Source organism: Lynx canadensis, chromosome X, assembly GCF_007474595.2.
Source record: "Lynx canadensis isolate LIC74 chromosome X, mLynCan4.pri.v2, whole genome shotgun sequence".
Taxonomy (NCBI): Eukaryota; Metazoa; Chordata; class Mammalia; order Carnivora; family Felidae; genus Lynx; species Lynx canadensis.
Window position 1 is genome coordinate 11,790,181 of NC_044321.2, and position 20,897 is coordinate 11,811,077.

Here is a 20,897-nt window from a genome sequence, read left to right on the forward strand (position 1 = left end):
AGGCATTGGTGTAAAAGGATGAAGGTAAATAATACTAAATAAATACTGGTTAAAATGTGAAATGAGTTAATATATTCTAAATGGCATAAAAAGATAAAGGTGAACAGCTATGGGAAATGATCTGGAAAGGAACTAATATTTATGAGTGCTCTGTGACTGTATGTTAGCTAAGTGCATCGTTTATCTTCCCCAGAGGTCTCTGATGGCAACGCTGTCTTCTCCATTTTTCAGATGAAGTGAAGCTCGATGAAGTTAAGTGCTCTCCTGCCACGTCATGCAGTTATCCGCTGGAGAAGTCAACGGCAAAGCTGCGGACCACACTCTGTGCGGTGCCTGTCAGCTCCTGTAGCTTCAGCAGGTGCAGACCTTCCCTGGAGGCTGAGTGTTTTCAGGGTACTGGGATTTGTTTGAATCAGGTGTGGTTAAATGACTGTCGTGAAAGAAGAATTTTTTTAAAAGTTATGTATCTATTTTGAGAGAGAGAGAGAGAGCCGGGGAGGACCAGAAAAGTTGTGGGGGAGAGAGAATCCCAAGCAGGTTCTGCACTGTCAGTGCAGGACCCGACGCTGGCCTCGATCTCACGAACCATGAAATCATGACCTGAGCCAAAATCAAGAATCAGACAGATGTTTACCCAGGTGCCCCCCTCCCTTTTTTTTAAGTTGATGTATTTATTTTGAGAGCTGGGGAGATGAAAAACTAATTTTATCCTACAGTCCTTGAAACAGGAAGGCAGGGCCACACAGGGAAGCACACAGGGGTGGCCAGGAGGCAGAGGGAAGGAGGAGAAATCCTGGGCGATACCCTATTGTGGTTTCTGGGGGAAGGAAGGCATAAGGTAGTATAAACAGAAAGATTGGCCTCTTCGAATAGTTTCAGTAGGCTCTATTGTATAGAGGCTGTCCCTAGTTGTCTGGTGCCTCGTCCTGGGGTGGTGAGGGCACAGGAATAGTGGCCAAGCATGTAAGAGCCCTATAAAGGAGGTGGTTGTTTCCTCATGAAAGGCACTGTCCCAGGGTGTTTGTTCTCTCTAGGAATTAGGTAACCCTGGGAGGGGCCGCCCCCTTAGCGTCAGCAAGTCCTCACATATCAAAGCATCAAATACAGAAACTGGAACACATAGTTATAACACTGAGGCTTGAGGATGTGGGCATGAGCTGAAAGCTGGGCCTTACTACACTCTGCCTGGCTGGAGAGCTTCAGCAACCAGCGCCCCTGTAGGCCAAGTACGAGTGAGGCTCCGGGGGCTGAGGCTAATGGAGCAGGGGCACCTTTCCCTGCAGACTGTGGTTTTGAGCCTATCCATGTGTTCTTTGTATGTTTTCATTCACTGATATTTGTAACATCCTAAATTGTCAGTTTCATTTCAATACTATAGATTCTTTTTCGGTAATCACCAAGAGTCCTATTTAAATTCACATTCTATAACAATTCCAGAGTGAGATGTCAGTTTTTAAAAATATTTTCTCATTTATTGTTCTTCAGCTACACATCACAAAGAGCTGCAGAAATTGGTGGATACTTTGCCATCAATCAAGCATAAGGTAATTTCCCCCCCTAAATCACTTGAAATACATTTTATGTTTAATCTCCGAGTGAAGACACTGACAAGGCGCCCTGGAACACAACTCGCCACTGCCTTGGTTCTGCCGCCATGCCACTGAGCGCTCGGCACTCGGGAACACGGTGCCGTCCCCTCCTCTGCTCCGACACCTGCACAGCTGCGTCTTCGAAGTCCCCGTGGGAACACTCAGACCAGCCCTCTTGGCTAGACCTCCCATCCCGCAGGCAGGGAGCAGGGAAGAGTGGGATGGACGCTTGGCTTGGCTAGCTGTGAAGAACAGTTACCCGTTTCCGTCCCGCCCGTCCGCATGGACGCCTCTGTCCAGACCCCAGGATTAACTGTTACTTCTTGAGGATCCCAAAGGGGCTGTTCCCTGGAAGTCTTCCTCTTCCCTGTCTCCCCCTCTTCTCCCCACCTCAGTCCCTCCCCACTGCCTCTTTCCCTCTCCCTCCCTCTCGCTCTCCTTCTTTTTCCTTGCCTGTCTCTTTCTCCCCTTTTGATGCAGGAGCCTGGCTCCCTCTACTTTGCGTTGTGTTTTAGAAAGGAGAATTCTGTTTGTTTCTCTTGAGAAAGACAAGCCTCCTTGTTCATGTACCAGCTACCACCTGACGCCTCCCGCCTCCCGAAGAGTTCAGAGGAGACCGGCACCTGCAGTAAACTCACGACAATGGAGGGGGAAAGTGCTTTTGGCTGTGTTCCCATGGAGGATGATCAGAAATACATAGTTAATTACAGGAGCAGTGCGCGGGTGTGATTCTGTCCAAAGGTGCCCAGAGATACTCTAGACTACTGCTGGTCCCCAGATTCCCCTTGAATCATCGCCTCATCATCCGATTTCTGAGTGGTTTTCATCACAAAATGATGACTCGGTGACCCCTTCTCTTTGCCAGGACACCCTTGTGGAATTTGGGTCATTTGATCCTTCCTGCCTGATGCCCGCCTGCCCAGATTACTGGACCTACTTGGGGTCCCTGACTACCCCGCCCCTCTCCGAGTCTGTCACCTGGATCATTAAGAAGCAGCCTGTAGAGGTTGATCACGATCAGGTATGTTCTTTCCACCTTTCTGTATAAGGACATGCTAGTCTGCCCCTTTAACACAAGGCTGGGCTCAAACTTTGGCATCGGTTTTGAACATCTTGTAATGCTTCTACATTTTTATTAAAATTTGCTAACATCTTGTCTCAGTTTGGACATGAATTTGGAGATACTTCAAATTAACTGGAGAGAGGAGTTAAAACGTAGAAGAGCATAAGCTTTTTGCTTTCATTTTGGACAATATCCTGTCTTTTACCATATATACGTTGTGTAGAATCTCTGTAAAAATTAAGACTTTTAAATGAAAGGCAAATACCGTATGATTTCACTCCTATGTGGAATTTACAAAACACAACAGATGAACATAGGGGAAATAAGATAAAAAGAGAGAGGGAGCAAACCATAAGAGACTTCTAAAGACAGAGAACAAACTGAGGATTGCTGGAGGGATGGTGGGTGGAGGGATGGGCCGAATGGGTGATGGGCATTAAGGAGGGCACTCGTTGGGATGAGCACTGGGTGTCATACGTAAGTGCTGAGTCACTTGGTTCTGCTCCTGAAACCAATACTACACTGTATGTTAACTAACTTGAATTTAAAGAAATAAATTTTAAAAACTAAATGAATGGAAAAATGAAGGCTGGAAATGACTGTGTTCAAAACCCTTTGATTTTCTTTTCTTTATTATTGTAGTGGACACACAATGTTACATTAGTTTCAGGCGTACAGTATGGTGATTTGACAACTCCATATGTTAGGCTGTGCTCACCACAAGTGTAGTCAACATCTGTCATCATACAACTCTATTACACTACCATTGACTGTTTTCCCTGTGTTTTTTTTTTTTTTCTTTTACCTTTCAATCCCCATGGCTTAACTAATTTCCTTAATTACTAATTTTCCCCATGACATCACTAGAATCCTATACCTCCCTCTCCCTTTGACCCATTTTTCCCATTCCCCCCAATACTCCCCTCCCCTCTGGCAACCTTCATACATAGTTTGTTCTCTGTATTTATGCAAAAACCCTTAATTTTCTTAAGAGAACCTTGCTGTGGAATTTCAAGGTAAAGATAGAACCCGACAATGTCTATACAGAAATTTTACTCAGTCAAAAATTTTGACTTGGTATTTGTTTTCGTTTAGAATCTAAGTTTAAGTGGTGGGTACTACATGAACACGCAAAATGTTGTTTAATTTATAAGTGAATTAAACAGTAATAATAATTGCTTTTATTTGTTTGTTTTGGAATTTAATTAATTAAAAACTTTTTACCAGGACAAAAGCTTCCAAGTTCTTTTTTGTGAAGCCAAGATAACAGTGAAACCAAAACCCACCAAAGATTGGATACCTCCCAAAAAGTAAATACTAGGTCAGTATCTCTCAAGAATATTTAGAAAAAAAGAAAGCTTAATTATTAGAAACAGAATCTACCAGTACATCAGAAGAAATATACACTTTGTCCACATAAGATTTTTTTCTGAAATGTCAGTATCAGGAATGATATATTATGATTAATAGACTTCATCCTGTCAGCAAAGCTAAAGGGAAGACTCATATTTCATTTTCATAAACTCCTCTAAAACTCATTTGACAAAATTGATCATGTATTTTTTGTAAAATTTTTTATTGAAATGAGAATTCCGTAAGTTGATAAAGTAGATTAATGTCGGCTCAGAAGTAAATAGTATGCCTAGTATGGAAAGAATATCTACTAACTCCACTATAATTAGCATATGAAATTTTAAATTGGTTAAATTCTGGTAGCAGCTAATGTAGTTAGATCAAAAAAAGATAAAGGAAATGAGAAAAGCAATTAGCAGAGTACCATATTAATTTATAGACATCAATTCCTTGGATATATGTAAGTCACAGAAGATAGAACGGAAGAAAGATCTGTACTTAAATGGAAACTCAAAAACTAAAATACCTTGGAATGGACTTAAAATGTTACCAAGAAAACTCAAGCATTCCTAAAGGACACAAAAAACTCTTTCAAATAAAATTCATACCATGTTATTGAATAGAAAGATACCATAAAGACACCCTTGATGTCAATTCTTAAGTTGCAATTTTCCATGAATATTCTCCATGCATTAGATGTCCCAAGAAAGATATCAATATTTACATTGTGGGGTGCTGTCCTGTGTGTTTTAAGATGTTTAGCAGTATCCCTGGCCTCTACCCACAGGATGCCAGTAGTTCCCCAAGGAGTGACAACCAAAAATGTCTCCATACATTCTGTGTGTCTGTTGCAAACTCACCCCTGGTTGAGCACCACTCGTATGTGCTAACCTCTAGTAACAACTAATAAGTGAAATCCTTTATTGCTTAGTGTGTAAAAAAAGGCTTTTAATTAATCAGTGCATTGGTTTACCAGTAAAGGCGTAGGAGTGATTCATTTATTACTGCCTGTAGCTCACCCAGAGAACTGGTTTGTTGGAGGATTCTTTAGCTACAAAACAGTCTTCGGGAACCTCCAGAAAATGAATTTCCCCCTCAGAGGCCCCGACCCCGCTGCACTGCGATCATGGGCAGCTACCTGGGCACACCCATGGCCACTCTGCCACGCCTGGCCCAGAAGCGAGGTTCCCCCTGGCCCAGGCCCACCCGCTGCCGCCCGGGCCTGGATGGGAGCCGTAGCCTCTCCTGGGTCCGCAGCCAGCCCACCCCCACCATGCCACCCTGCTGGGACCATGCCAGAGTCTGGAGGGTGATGGTCCCCAAGGCCTGGAGAGCTTTCACTGCAAGCCACCCCTCCAGATCTTCATGGGGTTGGATTTTTCCAGTGATCACAAGAGTTTGATGAAGTGGCTGTGAAGTGCCCAATACCCTGCGCACACCTGGAGCCTGGTGACAATCGAACTCACTCCTGCAGAGCGCAGAGGGAAATGCTACAGGTGCCTGCCTATCCACGAGCCCCCAGGGCCCTATGCCAAGGAGGCCTCGCTGAGGGCCCCTAGCAGATGCAAGAAAGGAAAACAGAGAATCCTCGGACCTGTCTGCTTCAAACCTCCCAGGCCAAGAGAAAAAAGGCAGAGCCCGGGCCAGGCCATCCTCCTTCAGGCCTGTATGGAGAGACAGAATGGTCCCTTCCTTTGTGCCCGGGCCTGGGCCTCCAAGGCGAGGCCTCTGCTCCTGGTGCAACAGGGCCCCAGAGGACACTGACCCGGGCCTACCTGCCTCAAGGACACAGTGCCGTGGCCTGGGCTGCCGAGCAGATCAGTACTCCCCAGGGGCTGGGCCTCCCGCGACCTGATGTCTCCCCCGTATCCTGAGTCAGCCCTGCCACCTCCACCTCCTGAGACTCAAACCCACAGTTGTTTCACTCTGCCCTACCCCCACATGGGTCCCTGACACCCCCAGTCAGCCCTCTCCCCCGCAGCTGGCGGCTCCACCAAGCCCCCAGACCCACTCCCTTGACCCTGCAGAGCCCACACTGAAGAAGCTCTCCAGCTACCCAAACCTCTGCCTTCCTTGTGCCCACCCAGTCCTCCTACCTGTTCCCACACTCATCAGGAAGGCATGCTTCTCCCCTACTTCCCCACTTTGTGAAGTGAAAATGGCGTTCTTGTTTTAGATAAAAATAATAGACAGCTTTATGATCACAGAGAATGTCATTGTCTTTCTTTCAGATGTACATATGTTAGGATTGCGTCTACACTGTGAATTCACCTTGGCCTTGTAACATCTGGGACCAAATACTTCTTTGTTCTTTGTTTCATACACACATTGTGAAAATAAAAAACTGTCTCCAATCCTTGCCAAATCATCCGGGGCGGGACAGGGGATGGGGGAACCACTCAAGCAAAAAAACAAAACCACTGGTGGAGAACATCTGAGGGACAGTGGCCACTCTGGCAGAAACAGCCAAGTTTGGTCTCCTAGTATGTGATATTTTAAAACACAGCAAAGAGCAAGATGGCGGAGGAGCATGGAAGGTTTTTTTTGCGTCTCATCGCTTAAAACAGCAAAGACAGAGACAACAGACTGAAGTGGTACATGCTTGGAACAGACGTCCCCCAATTTCGTAGCATGCTGTGGTGTGAATGATTCAAAGACTGGGCCCGTGAATCATCAGAAAATGCAAATTAAAAAAAAATAAGCTACTCATTTAAGTGCCTCAGGTTGGCAAAAATGAAAATGCTAAATAATACGAAATGCCGGTAAAGACGCAGAGAATCAGCATCCGAGGCAGTGCTGTGGGTGTGAACGCATCCAGCCACTCTGCGGTGGCACTTGAGAGTGTGTCCTGGAGCATAGTGTGCCTCCCAGAAACTCTCTTGCACACACCACACACACACACACACACACACACACACACACACACACACTGGCGAGGATGTTCTCCCCAGCACTCTTTGTCAGAGCAGACAACTGGATAACCTAAATGCCCACCAGTAGGGGATGATAAAGTAAATGCGCTACATTCTGTCAAGGGAAGACTGTTCCACGAACTCAAGGAAAGAAACAGCCCAAGGATTCTCCACTCCTGGGCTACCAGGCCACATAATTCTGTGCAGGGCAGGGTGTTTAGCAGCACACCCAGCCCCGATCGCCCACAGATCAACAGGCCCGCCTCCTGTGGTGACAATCAAAATGGCCTCCAGGCATTGCCAAATATCCCCCGAGGGACAAAAATCACCCCCAGTTGGAAATCACTGAACTAGAGCTACATGTCTTACAACACGTTGCATTGCAGAAATACACTGGTGAATGAAAAGATGGGGAGTGGGATATTCTGTGTAGCACATGCCATTGATATAATTTAAGCAAATGCAAAGGAGTATTGCTGGAAACATAGGGGAGGCCAAAAAGCGGATAAGAGGTCACCTGGACACTTTGCCTACATTTTTCTTTCCATCTAAAGCCTCTTTAATTACTGTTCAAACATGAATTTCATGGCATTCCCCCTTCAGAGAGTCAGAGAATGCGCTGTAAACAAGGCAAAGTCCCTTCTCCTGTGCTACCTAAATGGGGTCAGTACCCTACCCACATAGGAAGCACTTATAAAAATCCTCCAAAGTGTCACAGTCTTGAAAAGTAAGGCTGACCAAGGTCATGAAAACCAAAGAAAGATACAGAAACTGTCTCCGTCACTACAGTGATCACTACGGAGGCATAGATTCTGGAACATAAGAAGGACATTAGTCGAAAAGGGAAGAGGGTCTGAAAAGTTCCATAGTTTAGTGACATTGAACCAATGATAGTTTCTTAATTTTGATATATCTATCACAGTTATTTAACATGATAGTATCAGGGAAACGGGGGAAGAGTCTAGAGCAGAGTTTCTCAAAGTCGGAACTATTAACATTTTAGGCTGGATGAGTCTTACTTATGGGAGGCTGTGTATTCTTCTGGAGGATGTATAGCACATCCTCGGCCTCTACACGTTCAAGGCCAGTGTTGCTTGTGGGAGGCTGTCTATTCTTCTGGAGGACGTATGGCACATCCTTGGCCTCTACATGTTCGAGGCCAGTAGCATATGCAGTTGTGAAAAGCAAAATACCTCCAGGCACTTCTAAATATCCTTGGGCACAGTGGAGGGATGAAATCCCCCAGGTTGAGGACCACTGATACATAGGATCTCTCTAGATTTTCTCTGCAAGTCTTTTGTAAATACATATATTTTTTCTATTCAAAAACACAAATACAGGAGCAAAGCCGTTATGTTAAAGTTGCCAGTGCACAGTAAAATGATCTATAAGAATAAGACAAGGCAGTGGATCAATAATAGTTTTTACTGTTTTCATTGATGAAGAGATAATAGATGCAAATATACTTTGAAAATGAAAAGAGTCACATTCAAATGCAAGACACTGCCATCCATCGGCATAAGGGTGGTCTTAATTATGTAAAATGTCTGGACGTGAGTTCCGTTACGTGTTCACACGTATCAAGGATTTATCAGGGAGCCTCCAAGTGTGCTGGAGTCCTAAGAAGCACCGTTTCCATCACTTCTCGAAGATGGGTGTGAGCGCAAAGGGGAGTCGTTTTAGCTGCCGAGGGTCCTCAACTAAAGAACACTAAGTATCCCACCCACATGGTGGTTCCTCCAGTAAAAGAAGACTAGGGTTTTTAGCAAGCAAAAGTAACCTTGTGCTCAACAAATACCAACCACAGAAATACAATTGCTGAGAAGTGTTGATATTTTTGTTCAGATCCAGGCAGTGAAGCGGGAATGAGTAAGGGCACGCCCTAAAGTAGCAAGGTTGTGGGCAAAGGCCAGGGAAAAGCACGCCCTGCTTCTGGAGAAGGTTGTAGAAGAAGGCAGAGAAACACCCGTGGGCCGGGGTGGCCTCCTTATTTGGATGATGCTTGCAGAAATGAACTGTGATGTCTTGGTTCCCCCAAGAGTAAGAAAGTGAGGCCCAAGAAGAGAAAACCCAGGCAGTGCACAGCTACTGCCACTATGGCCATCGACCCCATGGCCATCAGGGGAGTCTCCACGAGGATGGAAGAAGAGCAGAAATGGGTGGCTGGGCACTGGTTTCCTGTGTCCACTGTACCCTAAGAGACAGGCCTGTGGCTTAGGCCTGGATGGTAAGCATGCTTCACTCACTCACAAATGTGTACCGAAAACAGGCATAGATTGGCCAATATGGTCAGGGATGGTGAGGAAAAGAGTTCCTGCTGCAAGGGCTCTTAGGTTCCATGACCCTTCTCATAAGTGCCAGGTGCAGGAGTTTAGTGGCAAGACCCTTGAACACCAAGGTCACGGTGTCTTGAACCAGTGAGAAGATTAAAAACCAAAGTAGAGGCCAATACTTCCCGAGATGTCTGAGTTGACTCCGAAGATTCCATACCCCATCTAAGAATGGACCCAGGACGGCCGGGAGGGCAAAGGGCTTCTAGATTTCATGTGGTTTGTCCACAGTCTGTGTCAGGAAGTTCTCTAATCCCTGTCCTGATATGAACTTCATTGTGTCCAGGCAAAGAACACCCTCTTTAATTTTATCAGCTGCGGGGTCACCTGGGACACTATCTAAAATACTCAGTTTGTCTGCAGCACAAACCTTCTCTGGGCCCTGGGACAGGACGGCAAGGCCCAAGTCTGTGCTGCGCCGCGAGCCCCTGTATTCCTGCGGTGTGGCCCGAGTGGGCACTCAGTGAGTGAGTGAGAAATGGGTGGATGAATTAATGGAATGGAGAAATGAACTCCATTGTTTCTATGATATTGTGAGAGACAAACTGGGAAAGTAAATCGGGCCAAGACCAAATGGAAAGGGGGGAATGAAAGGAGGGAGGTTACTTCCCCAAAACTTTGTTTACACAACCACGGATACTCAGACAACACAATAGTAGCGGAGCTCTCTCGCATAAGAAGACTCCTGATACGGTGTAGATAGGGGTAGCCGAGAGGAAGTGTAACTGTGAGGGAAGCTGGTAGTAAAATGGAAGTAACATGAAGACTGGTCCTACAGACTTCAGTAGTAATGTCCTTAGCGACCAAAGGATACAAATTCCTCCCATTCTGGCTTATGTACCACGGGTGTGACTTCTCCCTGGCCTTGCTCCAAATGTGACCACATGGAACGTCCTCGAAGATTTACACAAAAGGAAACCCTAATCAAACAACAAGCACCTAGTGAGCTAAGCACGTCTTTGTAAAGTTTATTTTGATGTATTAAGTAAACTGAAATGCCTAAGTCTTAAGAGTTCTCGTCACAAGAAACAAATGCTGAAACTATGTAAAATGATAGATGGTAGCTAGATTTCTTGTGGCGATCGTTTTGCGACATGCACAAATATTGCATCGTTATGTTGTCTGCCAATGACTAATCCAATGTGGTAGGTCCATTATACTTCAATGTAAAAACTAATTACTAAACTCAAATGCCAGGAGCACAACTAAAGGGAAATGCTACATTTTTGAAATTGTAAATATAGATGGGTTTGCTGGAATTATTGGAATTTGCTTCAATAATCACTTTGCCCAACTCTCTTATGAAGTAATAACATTTACATATACCCTAATGGCTTCTCAAGCAAATCCTGAAAAGGTAAAAATGTGCGCTCCCTTTCCTCAAGTGTGGAAAGCCTTGGTTTTATACTAATCCTCTACGATTTGGCTCCCCTGCCATTTCTCCTCAATGGCGCCAGACAGGGCCACCTGCATCCAAGGGGTGGTAAGAATCAGGCCTCTTGTTTCTGGAAACCAAAGGCCTAAATAGGAGCTGGGCTGCTGTTTTATAAGCACAAGACCATTAATCCCCTTACCGTGGACACAACAGCACGTTGTTCCTTTTTAGATCACAAGACTTGTCCTTGAATAACTAGGCAGAGGGAGAAATTCATTCCGTGCTCTACACCGTGAAAATCGGAAAGAAAACGGCATGCCTGAGGTAGACTTCTCCCTCCGTTGCTCCAAATGATACATTATCCTAAAAGCCAATAAATATTTAAGCAAACTGGGCAGGTAAATGTCCCAGCTGACTTGGGAATTAGACTAGAGTTTAACCTTGGATTATACTTCTCCAGAAAATGCCTTCAAACATTTAAGTTCTTCTGTGAAACTATTTTAGTAAATCTGGCCTAAACCTTACTGTAATCACTTGAAAACATCTAGCTGCCATCTTCTTCAAATTCACAAGAAATCTTCACACAGTCTGATCTAATGAACCCAGAACTTTCTACCTTTGAAATTTCTCCATACATCTTCTATTCTGCCTTGAAGAAAATCCAGGAAGTAGCAAGAAAAGCAAGACATCAAGATTTAAGTAATGACTTTGAAGGAACTGTCTTGTTTTGGTCACATTCAGTCCACCTGCCTACCACTTCTCCCACGCCCTGCTTCCTCAATGTGGGCGCTATGCTGTGTGGGACCTGGTTTTATCCATCAACTTAATGTCAGGGCCGAGCACCCAGTAGACTTGAGTAGAGCCTCCTCAACTCCACGGATTCCAGCACAGCCATGCAGTTCACAGGCTGGCTTCAGTAGACCGCGGGGCAGAAGCAGGTTTCTGTTTCTCACCCCTCTGCCTTTCTCTGCCCTGTCAGCTCTGCCTCCTTCTTCCTTGACAGCATCTGAAGCAAATGGTGTAGCTTTCCAGTCACTTCTCCTTATTAAAAAGATCAGGGTAGGTGAATCAAAACTCGGATCAAAACGGTCTTCCTGCCTGACACACAGCTTCTCTCCGTCCAGCAGTGCTGACCTGAGTGGAGTGCACCACTGATGTAGTCTCTGTGCACACTTACCTCCCCACCCCACCCCCCCCCCGCACGTGTCCCTTCCGCCCCCCACCTGCTTCATCCTGCTCATTTAGGGATGGAAAGGGAGACGGGAGAGGGCTGCGGGCACGAGGGACGGAAACAGCAGAGTTCTCTGTCCTTAGCCAGAGCTCTCTATGGGTCCCTCTGGCTGTTCACCGTTCGGGGTCCGCCGTTGAGGTGGCTTCCTCGCGTTCTCCATTCAGAGTGCCTTGCGGGGCCCCCGGGGAGCTGTCCGGGGACCTGTCTGGGGACCTTTGCACCGCATCTTCCCCTAACGCAGGTGACGCACTCTGATCAACTTCCTCCATCCCCCCTCTGCTCGGCCTCCAGTGGTGCACTGCCAGCCTTGACCCCCTGCCTCCTCCTGCCCTTGAGGTTGGTTCTCAGCCCCAAAGCCAGGGACTCCATCCAGCTCCCTCCCGCAGCCTCTGCTTGCTCCCGGGAATCCATTCAAGGGCAGACCGCTTGCAGAGCCGTCCTCTCCCACCCAATGACAGGAGCTCCAGCCCGCCTTCCACCTTGAGACTTCTCCAGCTACAAGGCAGGCCTCAGTGACTGGCTTCACCATCATGCACGTGGGGGAGCATCTGACAGGAAATCATATGCCGGTCTCTCCTCTACAGACAACTCCACTCTCGGTGAGCAATTCTCTACCTGACTCGAGGTAGACAGGGACACAAGCAAGGGTAACACTCAAAGCACATACTCGCTAGTGTGGCATGGGCACCACCTCATCTGAATGGGTCCAGTGGTCAGCACCCCACGTGGCTGCATGGTGTGTACGTGCTGGAACCCACTCCTGCCTGTTCCTGTCCTACGGGGGAGGGAGTGGAAATGTCACAGCCTCTCTGCAGGCCCGCACCCCCGGCCTCTCTGACCCTCTAGCCTTCTCTCCCACTGCCTGCTGGGGTTGGGTGAGGGTGACTGGATCCGTTCAGTGTCCTACCAGTCCTGTGTGAACGCCGCCAGGACCTCTCTCTAGGAAAAACCTCCTCTTGCATAGTCAGTCAAGGTCATACTGGATCAAGGATATATCGATCGTAGGTTTCCAAATATGCAAAAGCATCCTCAGGACATACTGAGCTCTGTGTCACAGGAGGCGGTCAAGCTTGATACAAGAGATATCGTAGCCAGGACCGGATAACAGGTGGAATGAAAATGAGGGTATCCATTATTCTGATTATTATTTGATTATCTTTAGTGAGCTACTTTGTACATTTTCAGTTCTGTACATCTCAGCATCTTCAAGTTTTCTGCAATATTCATAAAATAAGCAACGAGGAAAAATAAGTAAATAAATAGTGAATGTCGCAGATCTGGATCCCTGAAGCCATCCCGGAAATGGGCATTTGCCACTGGAGGGGTCTGCTAGGGCGGCTGTAACAAATACTATAGACTGTGTGGCTTAAGCCACAGAAATGTATTTTCTTACAATTCTGGACGCTAGAAGTCTCAGATCAGGGTGTGGTCAGGGTTGATTTCTTCTGGGGCCTCTTTCTTTGGCTTGTGGATGGCTGCCCTCTCCCGTCTTACCTGGGCTTTCCTCTGTGCACACCTGTGTCCTAATCTCTTCTTCTTATAAGGACACCATTCGTAGTGGATTAAAGCCCACCTATAGGACCTCATCTTACATCAATTACCTCTTTAAGGACCCTATCTCCAAATACAATCACATTCTGAGCTATGAGGGGTTAGGACTTGAATGCATGAATTTTTTTTTGGGGGGGGGGACACAATTCATCCCATAGCAGCTCCCCTGCAGAATTTATTTTGTCCCTCGCTGGCGCCAAAAGGCCTCTCTAAGGCAGAAGAGTTAAAACCTGACCCGGTAGCCGGGCTACTGGTGTCTTCCATCCAGCCACCACGCTCGCGAGAGGCAGCCTCTCTGCAAAGTTGTTTTCAATCCCGTCTTGCATTTTGTGCTCCCCTTTCCCACAGCGGCAGCCCGTTCACGTAAGGATGCAGCCTTCTTTACGGCAGTGCATGTAGAATGGGGCTCAGCTACTGAATTGCATCTTAAACACCTCCTGGTTCATTAAGCAGCCCTCATCACTCAGCCTCCCGACAGTATTGCTGGCATTCATACCTCCTGGCAGCAAGATTGGCCCTTCCCTCTACTGAAGGCATCCTGCCAAAAGCTGAGTCCTCCTGCCTGGAACATTTTTTGCCTTGAAGGCTCCTTTTTGCTAATCCAGCTTCAACTAAATGGCATTTCTTTAGAGAGGGCTTCCCTTGATTACTCAACATAAAGAAGTCTCCACACCAGGCTATATGGTTTTCAAGGTAGTGGGTTCCTTTCCTTCTTAACATATGTTTACCACCAATGTCTCCATTGGTCTGCAGACAGCATGAATAGCATTTCCTAAGGACATTCACCATGGTCAACCATGTCATCCATTTGCATGATAGGCCTTGCAACTGGTGTCTTCTCTGTCAGTTGTGATGTACAGTTTATTGCTGCTTGTTCTTGCCACTTTACATAAGTATAGGTGTGAATGTGTAGATGGTAGTAACCCCATGGGATGATTTGAGGGTGGGAGGGTTTAGCCTGTGGCTATTTCCATCAGCACCTTTCTCACTCTATGCACTTGTGTGAACTGAATTAGAAGGGAGGTGGCTGTCAAAATGTAACTTCAACAGAAGTCCCTTATGGCCTCCCCACCCATCTGTAGATAAAATCTGAAGCCAACACACTGAGACATTCTCATTGAAAACCAGAGGGAATGTCTCCTATGCCAATAATGGCTATTTTGCTCCAGCATCTGCATGTTCATTAAAAAAAAAAAATTATTGTCTAATAAGACTGTGCTTTTTTTGGTAATGGAAATAATAAATATTAGAGCATAAGTTAGTGATATAGATGCAGAAACAGAAAATCAGTAGAACACATGAATGAAACCAGGAGGTACCTGGTTCTTTGAAACAATTAATAAAATTGATAACCCCCTAGCCGGGCTTCTCAAAAAGAAAATAGAAATGATAAAAATAAATAAAACCACAAATGAGAGAGGAGAAATATCAACCCAACACCACAGAAATGCAAACAATTATAAGAGAATATTATGAAAAATTATATTCCAACAAATTGGATAATCTGGAAGAAATGGATAAATTCCTAGAAACATATAAACTACCACAACTAAAACAGGAAGAAAAAACTTGAACAGACCAATAACCAGCAATGAAATTCAATCAGTAATTAAAAATCTCCCAACAAACACATTTGAGGGCCAGATGGCTTCCCAGGGGAAAAATAACAAAAATTTAAAGAAGAGTTAATACCTATCCTTCTCCCATGATTCCAAAAATAAAAATAGAAGAAAATTTTCTAAACTCATTCCATGAGGCCAGCATTACCCTGATTCCAAAACCAAAGATTCCACTAAAAAGGAGAAGTACAGGCCAACATCCATGATGAATATGGATGCAAAAATTCTCGGCAAAATACTAGCAAATCAAATCCAACAGTACATTAAAAGAATCATCCACCAGAATCTAGTAGTATTTATTCCTGGGTTGCAAGGGTGGTTCAATATTTGCAAATCAACGTGATACACCACATTAATAAAAGCATAAGATCTATTTGATCCTCTCAGTAGATGCAGAAAAAGCATTTGACAAAGTACAGTATCGATTCGTGATAAAAAAAAAACCCTCAACAAAGGAGGGATAGAAGAACAGACCTCAACATCATAAAGGCCATATATGTAAAACCCACAGCTAATATCATCCTCAATGGGGAAAAACTGAGAGCTTTTCCTTTACAATCAGGAACAAGACCGTAACCACTGTCATTTAACATTATACTAGAAGTCCTAGCCTCAATAGACAACAAAAAGAAATAAAAGGCATCCAAATTGGCAAGGAAGAAGTCAAACTTTCACTCTTTTCGGATGATATGATACTCTACATGGAAAACCTGAAAGACTCCACCAAAAAATTGCCAGAACTGATACATGAATTCAATAGTCAGTGGATACAAAAGCAGTGTACAGAAATCTGTTGCATTTCTATACAGCAATAATGAAGCAGAAAAAAAAAAAAAGAAATCAAGGAATCGATCCTATTTACAATTGCACTAAAAGCCATAAGATAACTAGTAATAAACCTAATCAAAAAGGTAAAATCTGTAGTCAGAACTATAAAACACTTGGGGAAGAAACTGAAGATGACAGAAGAAAATGGAAAAAATATTCCATTCGCATTGATTAGAAGAACAAATATTGTTAAAATGTCTATACTGCCCAAAGCAGTCTACACATTTAATGTAATCTCTATCATAATAACAACAGCATTTTTCACAGAGCTAGAACCAACAATCCTAAAATTTGTGTGGAATCACAAAAGACCCCAGATAGCCAAAGGAATCTCGAAAAAGCAAAACAAAGCAAGAGGCATCACAATTCCAGACTTCAAGTTATATTACAAAGCTGTTGTGGTCAAGACAAAAACAGACACACAGATCAGTGGAACAGAAGAGAAAACCCAGAAATGGATCCACAACTATATGGTCAACTAATCTTTGACAAAGCAGAAAAGAATATCCAATGGAAATATGACAGTCCCTTCAACAAATGGTGTTGGGAAAACTAGACAGTAACATGCAGAAGAATGAAACTGGACCACTTTCTTAACACCATACACAAAAACACATTCAAAATGGATGAAAGACCTAAATGTGAGACATGAAACCATCAAAATCCTGGAGGAGAACATAGGCAGTAACCTCTTTGACGTCAACCATAGCAACTTCTTAGTAGATATGTCTCCTGAGACAAGGGAAACAAAAGCAAACATGAAGTATTGGGACCTCATCAAGATAAAAAGCTTCTGCACAGTGAAGGAAACAATCAATAAAACTAAAAGGCAGCCTTTGGAATGGGAGAATTTATTTGCAAATGACATATTTGATAAAGGGCTACTATCCAAAATATATAAAGAGCTTATAAAACTCAACACCAAAAACAACAACAACAAATAATCCAGTTAAGAAATGGGCAGAAGACGTGAACAGACATTTTTCCAAAAACATCCAGATGGCTGACAGACACATGAAAAGATGCTCAAATACACATTAAATACGCATTAAAAGTAGAACTACCCTACCATCCAGCAATTGCACTACTAGGTATTTACCCTAAGGATACAAAAATATGGATTCAAAGGGGTACGTGCACAGTGATGTTTATAGTAGCACTATCAACAATAGCCAAACTATGTAAAGAGCCCAAATGTCCATCAACTGATGAATGGATAAAGAAGATATGGTAGGTATATGGTATATATATACATATATATACATACATATATATATATGTGTGTGTGTGTGTGTATGTATATATACATGAACATATATGTACATACCCACAAACGCACAGAAATACATACAATGGAATATTAATTATAAAAAGGAATGAAATGAAATCTTGCCATTTGCAGTGATGTGGATGGAGCTAGAGAGTATTATGCTAAGCGAAATAAGTCAGTCAGAGAAAGACAAATACCATATGATTTCACTCATATGGAATTTAAGAAACAAAATCAGTGGAGGAAAAAAAAGAGGGGCAAACTAGAAAACAGACTCTTAACTATAGAAAACAAACTGAGGGTTGCTGGAGGAGAAGTGGATGGGTGGATGGGTTAAATGCGTGATGGGTATTAAGGAGGACATTTCTTGTGATGAGCACCAGGTGTTGTATGTAAGTGATGAATCACTAAATTCTGCACTTGAAACTAATATTACACTGTATGTTAACTAACTGGAATTTAAATAAAAACTTGGAAAAGAAAAAAAAAATTATTCCAAAGACCTCAATCTGGTATTTTATCAAAGTAATAATGGATTCAAATGGAAATTGTTAATAAAAGGCCTTTGCTTAAAGTATTTAATCCATAGTATGGGCGAGAAATCCAAACTGATGAATATAAATGTATACAGCTAGTATGTGTCTCCTCGTCTGTGAAGCCACACATGAGATGTAAAGATTGAATCCAGTTTCACATTTATTGAGCACCTAGAATGTGTCGAGTATCTGCGCGGCAGGCATCTAAGCTGTTACGAACATTCTTGTCCATGTATTTACATATGCTTTCTTTTTCTTGCCTGTTTACCCAGGAGTGAAATTGCAGGTCATAGCATATATGTATGTTTAGCCTTAGTAACTCCTTCCTTATCCTCTCTTATATTGTACATTTTGATTCCTTTTATGCACGGCACCAGCTTTCGAGCCTTTAACATTTACCCAAGATAAGTGGTTCCATTAGCAGTGTATGTAATCTAGAACCATGTCAATCCTGTTCTGATCTAAATAGCTTGAGGCTTTGTTCTGTGACCCAAATTCAGCTCCTACTCATCACCAGCCAACTCACACTCTTGAATTTAAGAGGAAGCAATGAAAAGACAGGATATCAGGTCACATTATCCCCAACATCTGAAAAACAACTTAAATTCACGCTCCAGGAGAGCTGGCTACCATCTTCATTTTCATCTGCTGCGCTGAGTTTACCATTCTCATCTGCACGAGCGGGCCCGTCCCCATATCTGCACTGTTAACGGCCTTTCCTGTCTAAATAGTGTCTGTGTTTGATCCCTGATCAACAGTGGTCTTGTAACTTAAGTTTATAGACAGGAAATCCTTCTACACTTCAGCTCCTTAAGCTGGTCTGATACCACACTCACTTTAAAAGCATTTTCTTGCATAGCGAATGGTTTTGCTCAGCCTTAATGTCTGGTAGTTTTATAAAATCAATGTTAATAATAAAGAGCAGTGCCATCTAATGGAACTTTCTACAATTATGGAAACCTTCTATATCTGTGCTGTTTAGGATGGCAGACACTAGGCATAGGGGGCTATTGAGCACCCGAGAGAGCAGCATGTGATGATAAAATGTGCCAGGCAGTGCTGATTAGGTGCTAATACTTAATGCAACTTCAGTAACCAGAAAACCAAACTACAAATATTCAGTCCCAAATACTCTGGAAAGTTTAATGTCAATCATCATAGATGATTTAATAGTGGTTTTTTGAAACTCAGGAAACAGTCAGGGGCCCAACTTTGAAGCCATGACACTTCCGCAAATTTAGAAAGTTACCACGTTCTTCAAGTCCAAGGCTTGCCATTCAGACAACTGAAAATGTAATCTAATTTTAAGTTTCAAGGTGACATACCTGTTCCACAGAGTTCAACTTGAATAGTAGTCACCAGGAAAAAGAGGCCATAACATTCTTTCGGAGTGGAAAACACAAGACAAACAGAGAAAGGGGGAAAGAAAACAAAACAAAATCTGCCCTCCACTTAAAGCTGCCTTAACCATTCTGTGACCCGGATTAGAATATTAGAGAAACAATCAAGCCACCACCTACAAGATTTAATGATTAAACCGCATTATTTGGGTTAATACTTAGATAGAAGCAGCCCATCTCCTGTCAGTTATTTACGAAAATCTGTTTGGAAAACAGATTAGCTGTCTTTTCTGAACTCTGGGTTTCCTCTGCTGACTCAAAGTCAGAATCCTCCCCTGCCCTTTCTGTCGTTGTCTGGCTAAGTGCACTGTGGACATTTTCCTTGGCCTCAACTTTCTATCTTGTCAGGGCTGAAGTAGCTGGCTCATAGATAGGCTATCCTAATTTAGAAAACAAACAGCACTCCTTTCTATCTCTGGTGAACAAAGGACGCCCTTCCAAGAATGGTCTCACCTGACTCTCACCTCCACAGATAAACATCCCGAGAGAACTTCCACTTCAAAGGGAATCATTTTGGTCAGCCCTGAGTTCTGCTGGTTGTGTAAATTCCAAGTTAATGATAGAGAGCACTGCTGTCCAATGGAACATTGTGTGATGATGGGAATGTCCTGTATCTGTACTATCCAATATGGTAGCCACCGGACATAGCTGGCTGTTGACCACTTGAAATGGAACTACTGCTGCTGAGAAACCAAATTTTCTCTTAATTTATGTAGAACGTGTGAGTAGCAACTACATTGGTCAGTGCATCTGTAGAACTGTCATTAAGAGCCCCCTGCCATGAACTGGGTGTGCTGGATTCTTTCTGTCACCCTCAAAGTAGCACCTCACAGTTGCTGTTGTTCGAATCATCTTACATGTGAGGGAACTGAGGAGCTGGTGTGTAAGGCACTGGTGGCAATGGGGGAAGACGAAAGGGTGTCACTGGAACCCTATCTCCACCACACTGAACTGCACTGTGTCTGCATTGGTCATCATCGGTCAAAACTGAAATTGCAGCAAAGCCGCAGAGATGCTCTGAGGATTGCCACAATGAGTGGAAGAGAGTCTCCCCTAGTGGGCATTCTACAGATGCCAACAGAAGTGCCCTAGCAGGTTGATGTCTGGGCTTTCCTCTCTACCGTGCTGCCTCTTCATGAATTCAGCCCCCAAGTTCCACCTCGTTGCTTGAAAATCATGAGTGGAAAAATTACATCGGGTGACCCTGATGAAGATGGGGACTTTCAAAGCAACAATGAGAAAAAGATCAACAGCCACACTTCTGCAACACTTTGAGAGTCCTACCACTTCCCCCTCCTGGATAGGGTGATATTGTATCATAGATGACCCATTTCTGTTTGGTGACGCCACCTGGAGGAGCCTCTCCTTACCTTGGTTGCAAGGGCACAGGGCCAGGAAAAGTTGTATTAGAGGGAGAGACAGCCAAAATTAGACCCATTCTAGCAATTTCACTATTAAGTGAAATGGAAATTTCCTAGAAGGAAGAGCTCACATAACTTACCCCTGAAAACAAAGTCAGACTAGATGAAGTTATCTTGGGAAATGTTAGACTGGATAAAATCATCAGGAGAATAGAAAAGCCAGTATGTGGAGATTTTAACAAAGCTAATTATTTGCATCAGGGAACAAAGCCATTTTGGAGACAAATATGATTCAGCTTCAGCCTTAAACTTCCTAAAAGTAGCGAATGTCTTTCTTTCGCTGTACTTAATCACTTACGTGACCAGAATTGAGGACAGTAAAATGCTGTATTGTAGTGGAAACCATTCATTTAAAAAGAAGAAAATCTCTTCCCCTTTGCAGTATGATTTCCCAATGTTTGTTGTATCATTTTTTAAAA

The 20,897-nt window shown here is 43.8% G+C and overlaps 1 protein-coding gene across 2 annotated transcripts in view; it reads left to right on the plus strand.

Moving 5' to 3' along the window:
• The first annotated feature begins 235 nt into the window (after window positions 1-235).
• The window catches only part of LOC115507728 (carbonic anhydrase 5B, mitochondrial-like), a 29,375-nt gene continuing 8,713 nt past the window's right edge, over window positions 236-20,897 (plus strand). Inside the window, exons 1-4 of one of the 2 annotated variants that reach the window (XM_032592141.1) lie at window positions 236-358; window positions 1,486-1,544; window positions 2,455-2,610; window positions 5,105-6,351. In XM_032592141.1, the coding sequence (XP_032448032.1) occupies window positions 247-358; window positions 1,486-1,544; window positions 2,455-2,610; window positions 5,105-5,407 (630 nt within the window). In that variant the 5' untranslated portion in view covers window positions 236-246 and the 3' untranslated portion in view covers window positions 5,408-6,351. Of the gene's footprint in view, window positions 359-1,485; window positions 1,545-2,454; window positions 2,611-5,104; window positions 6,352-20,897 lie in introns of those variants that run through there. The other variant, XM_032592142.1, reaches the window with a different exon arrangement.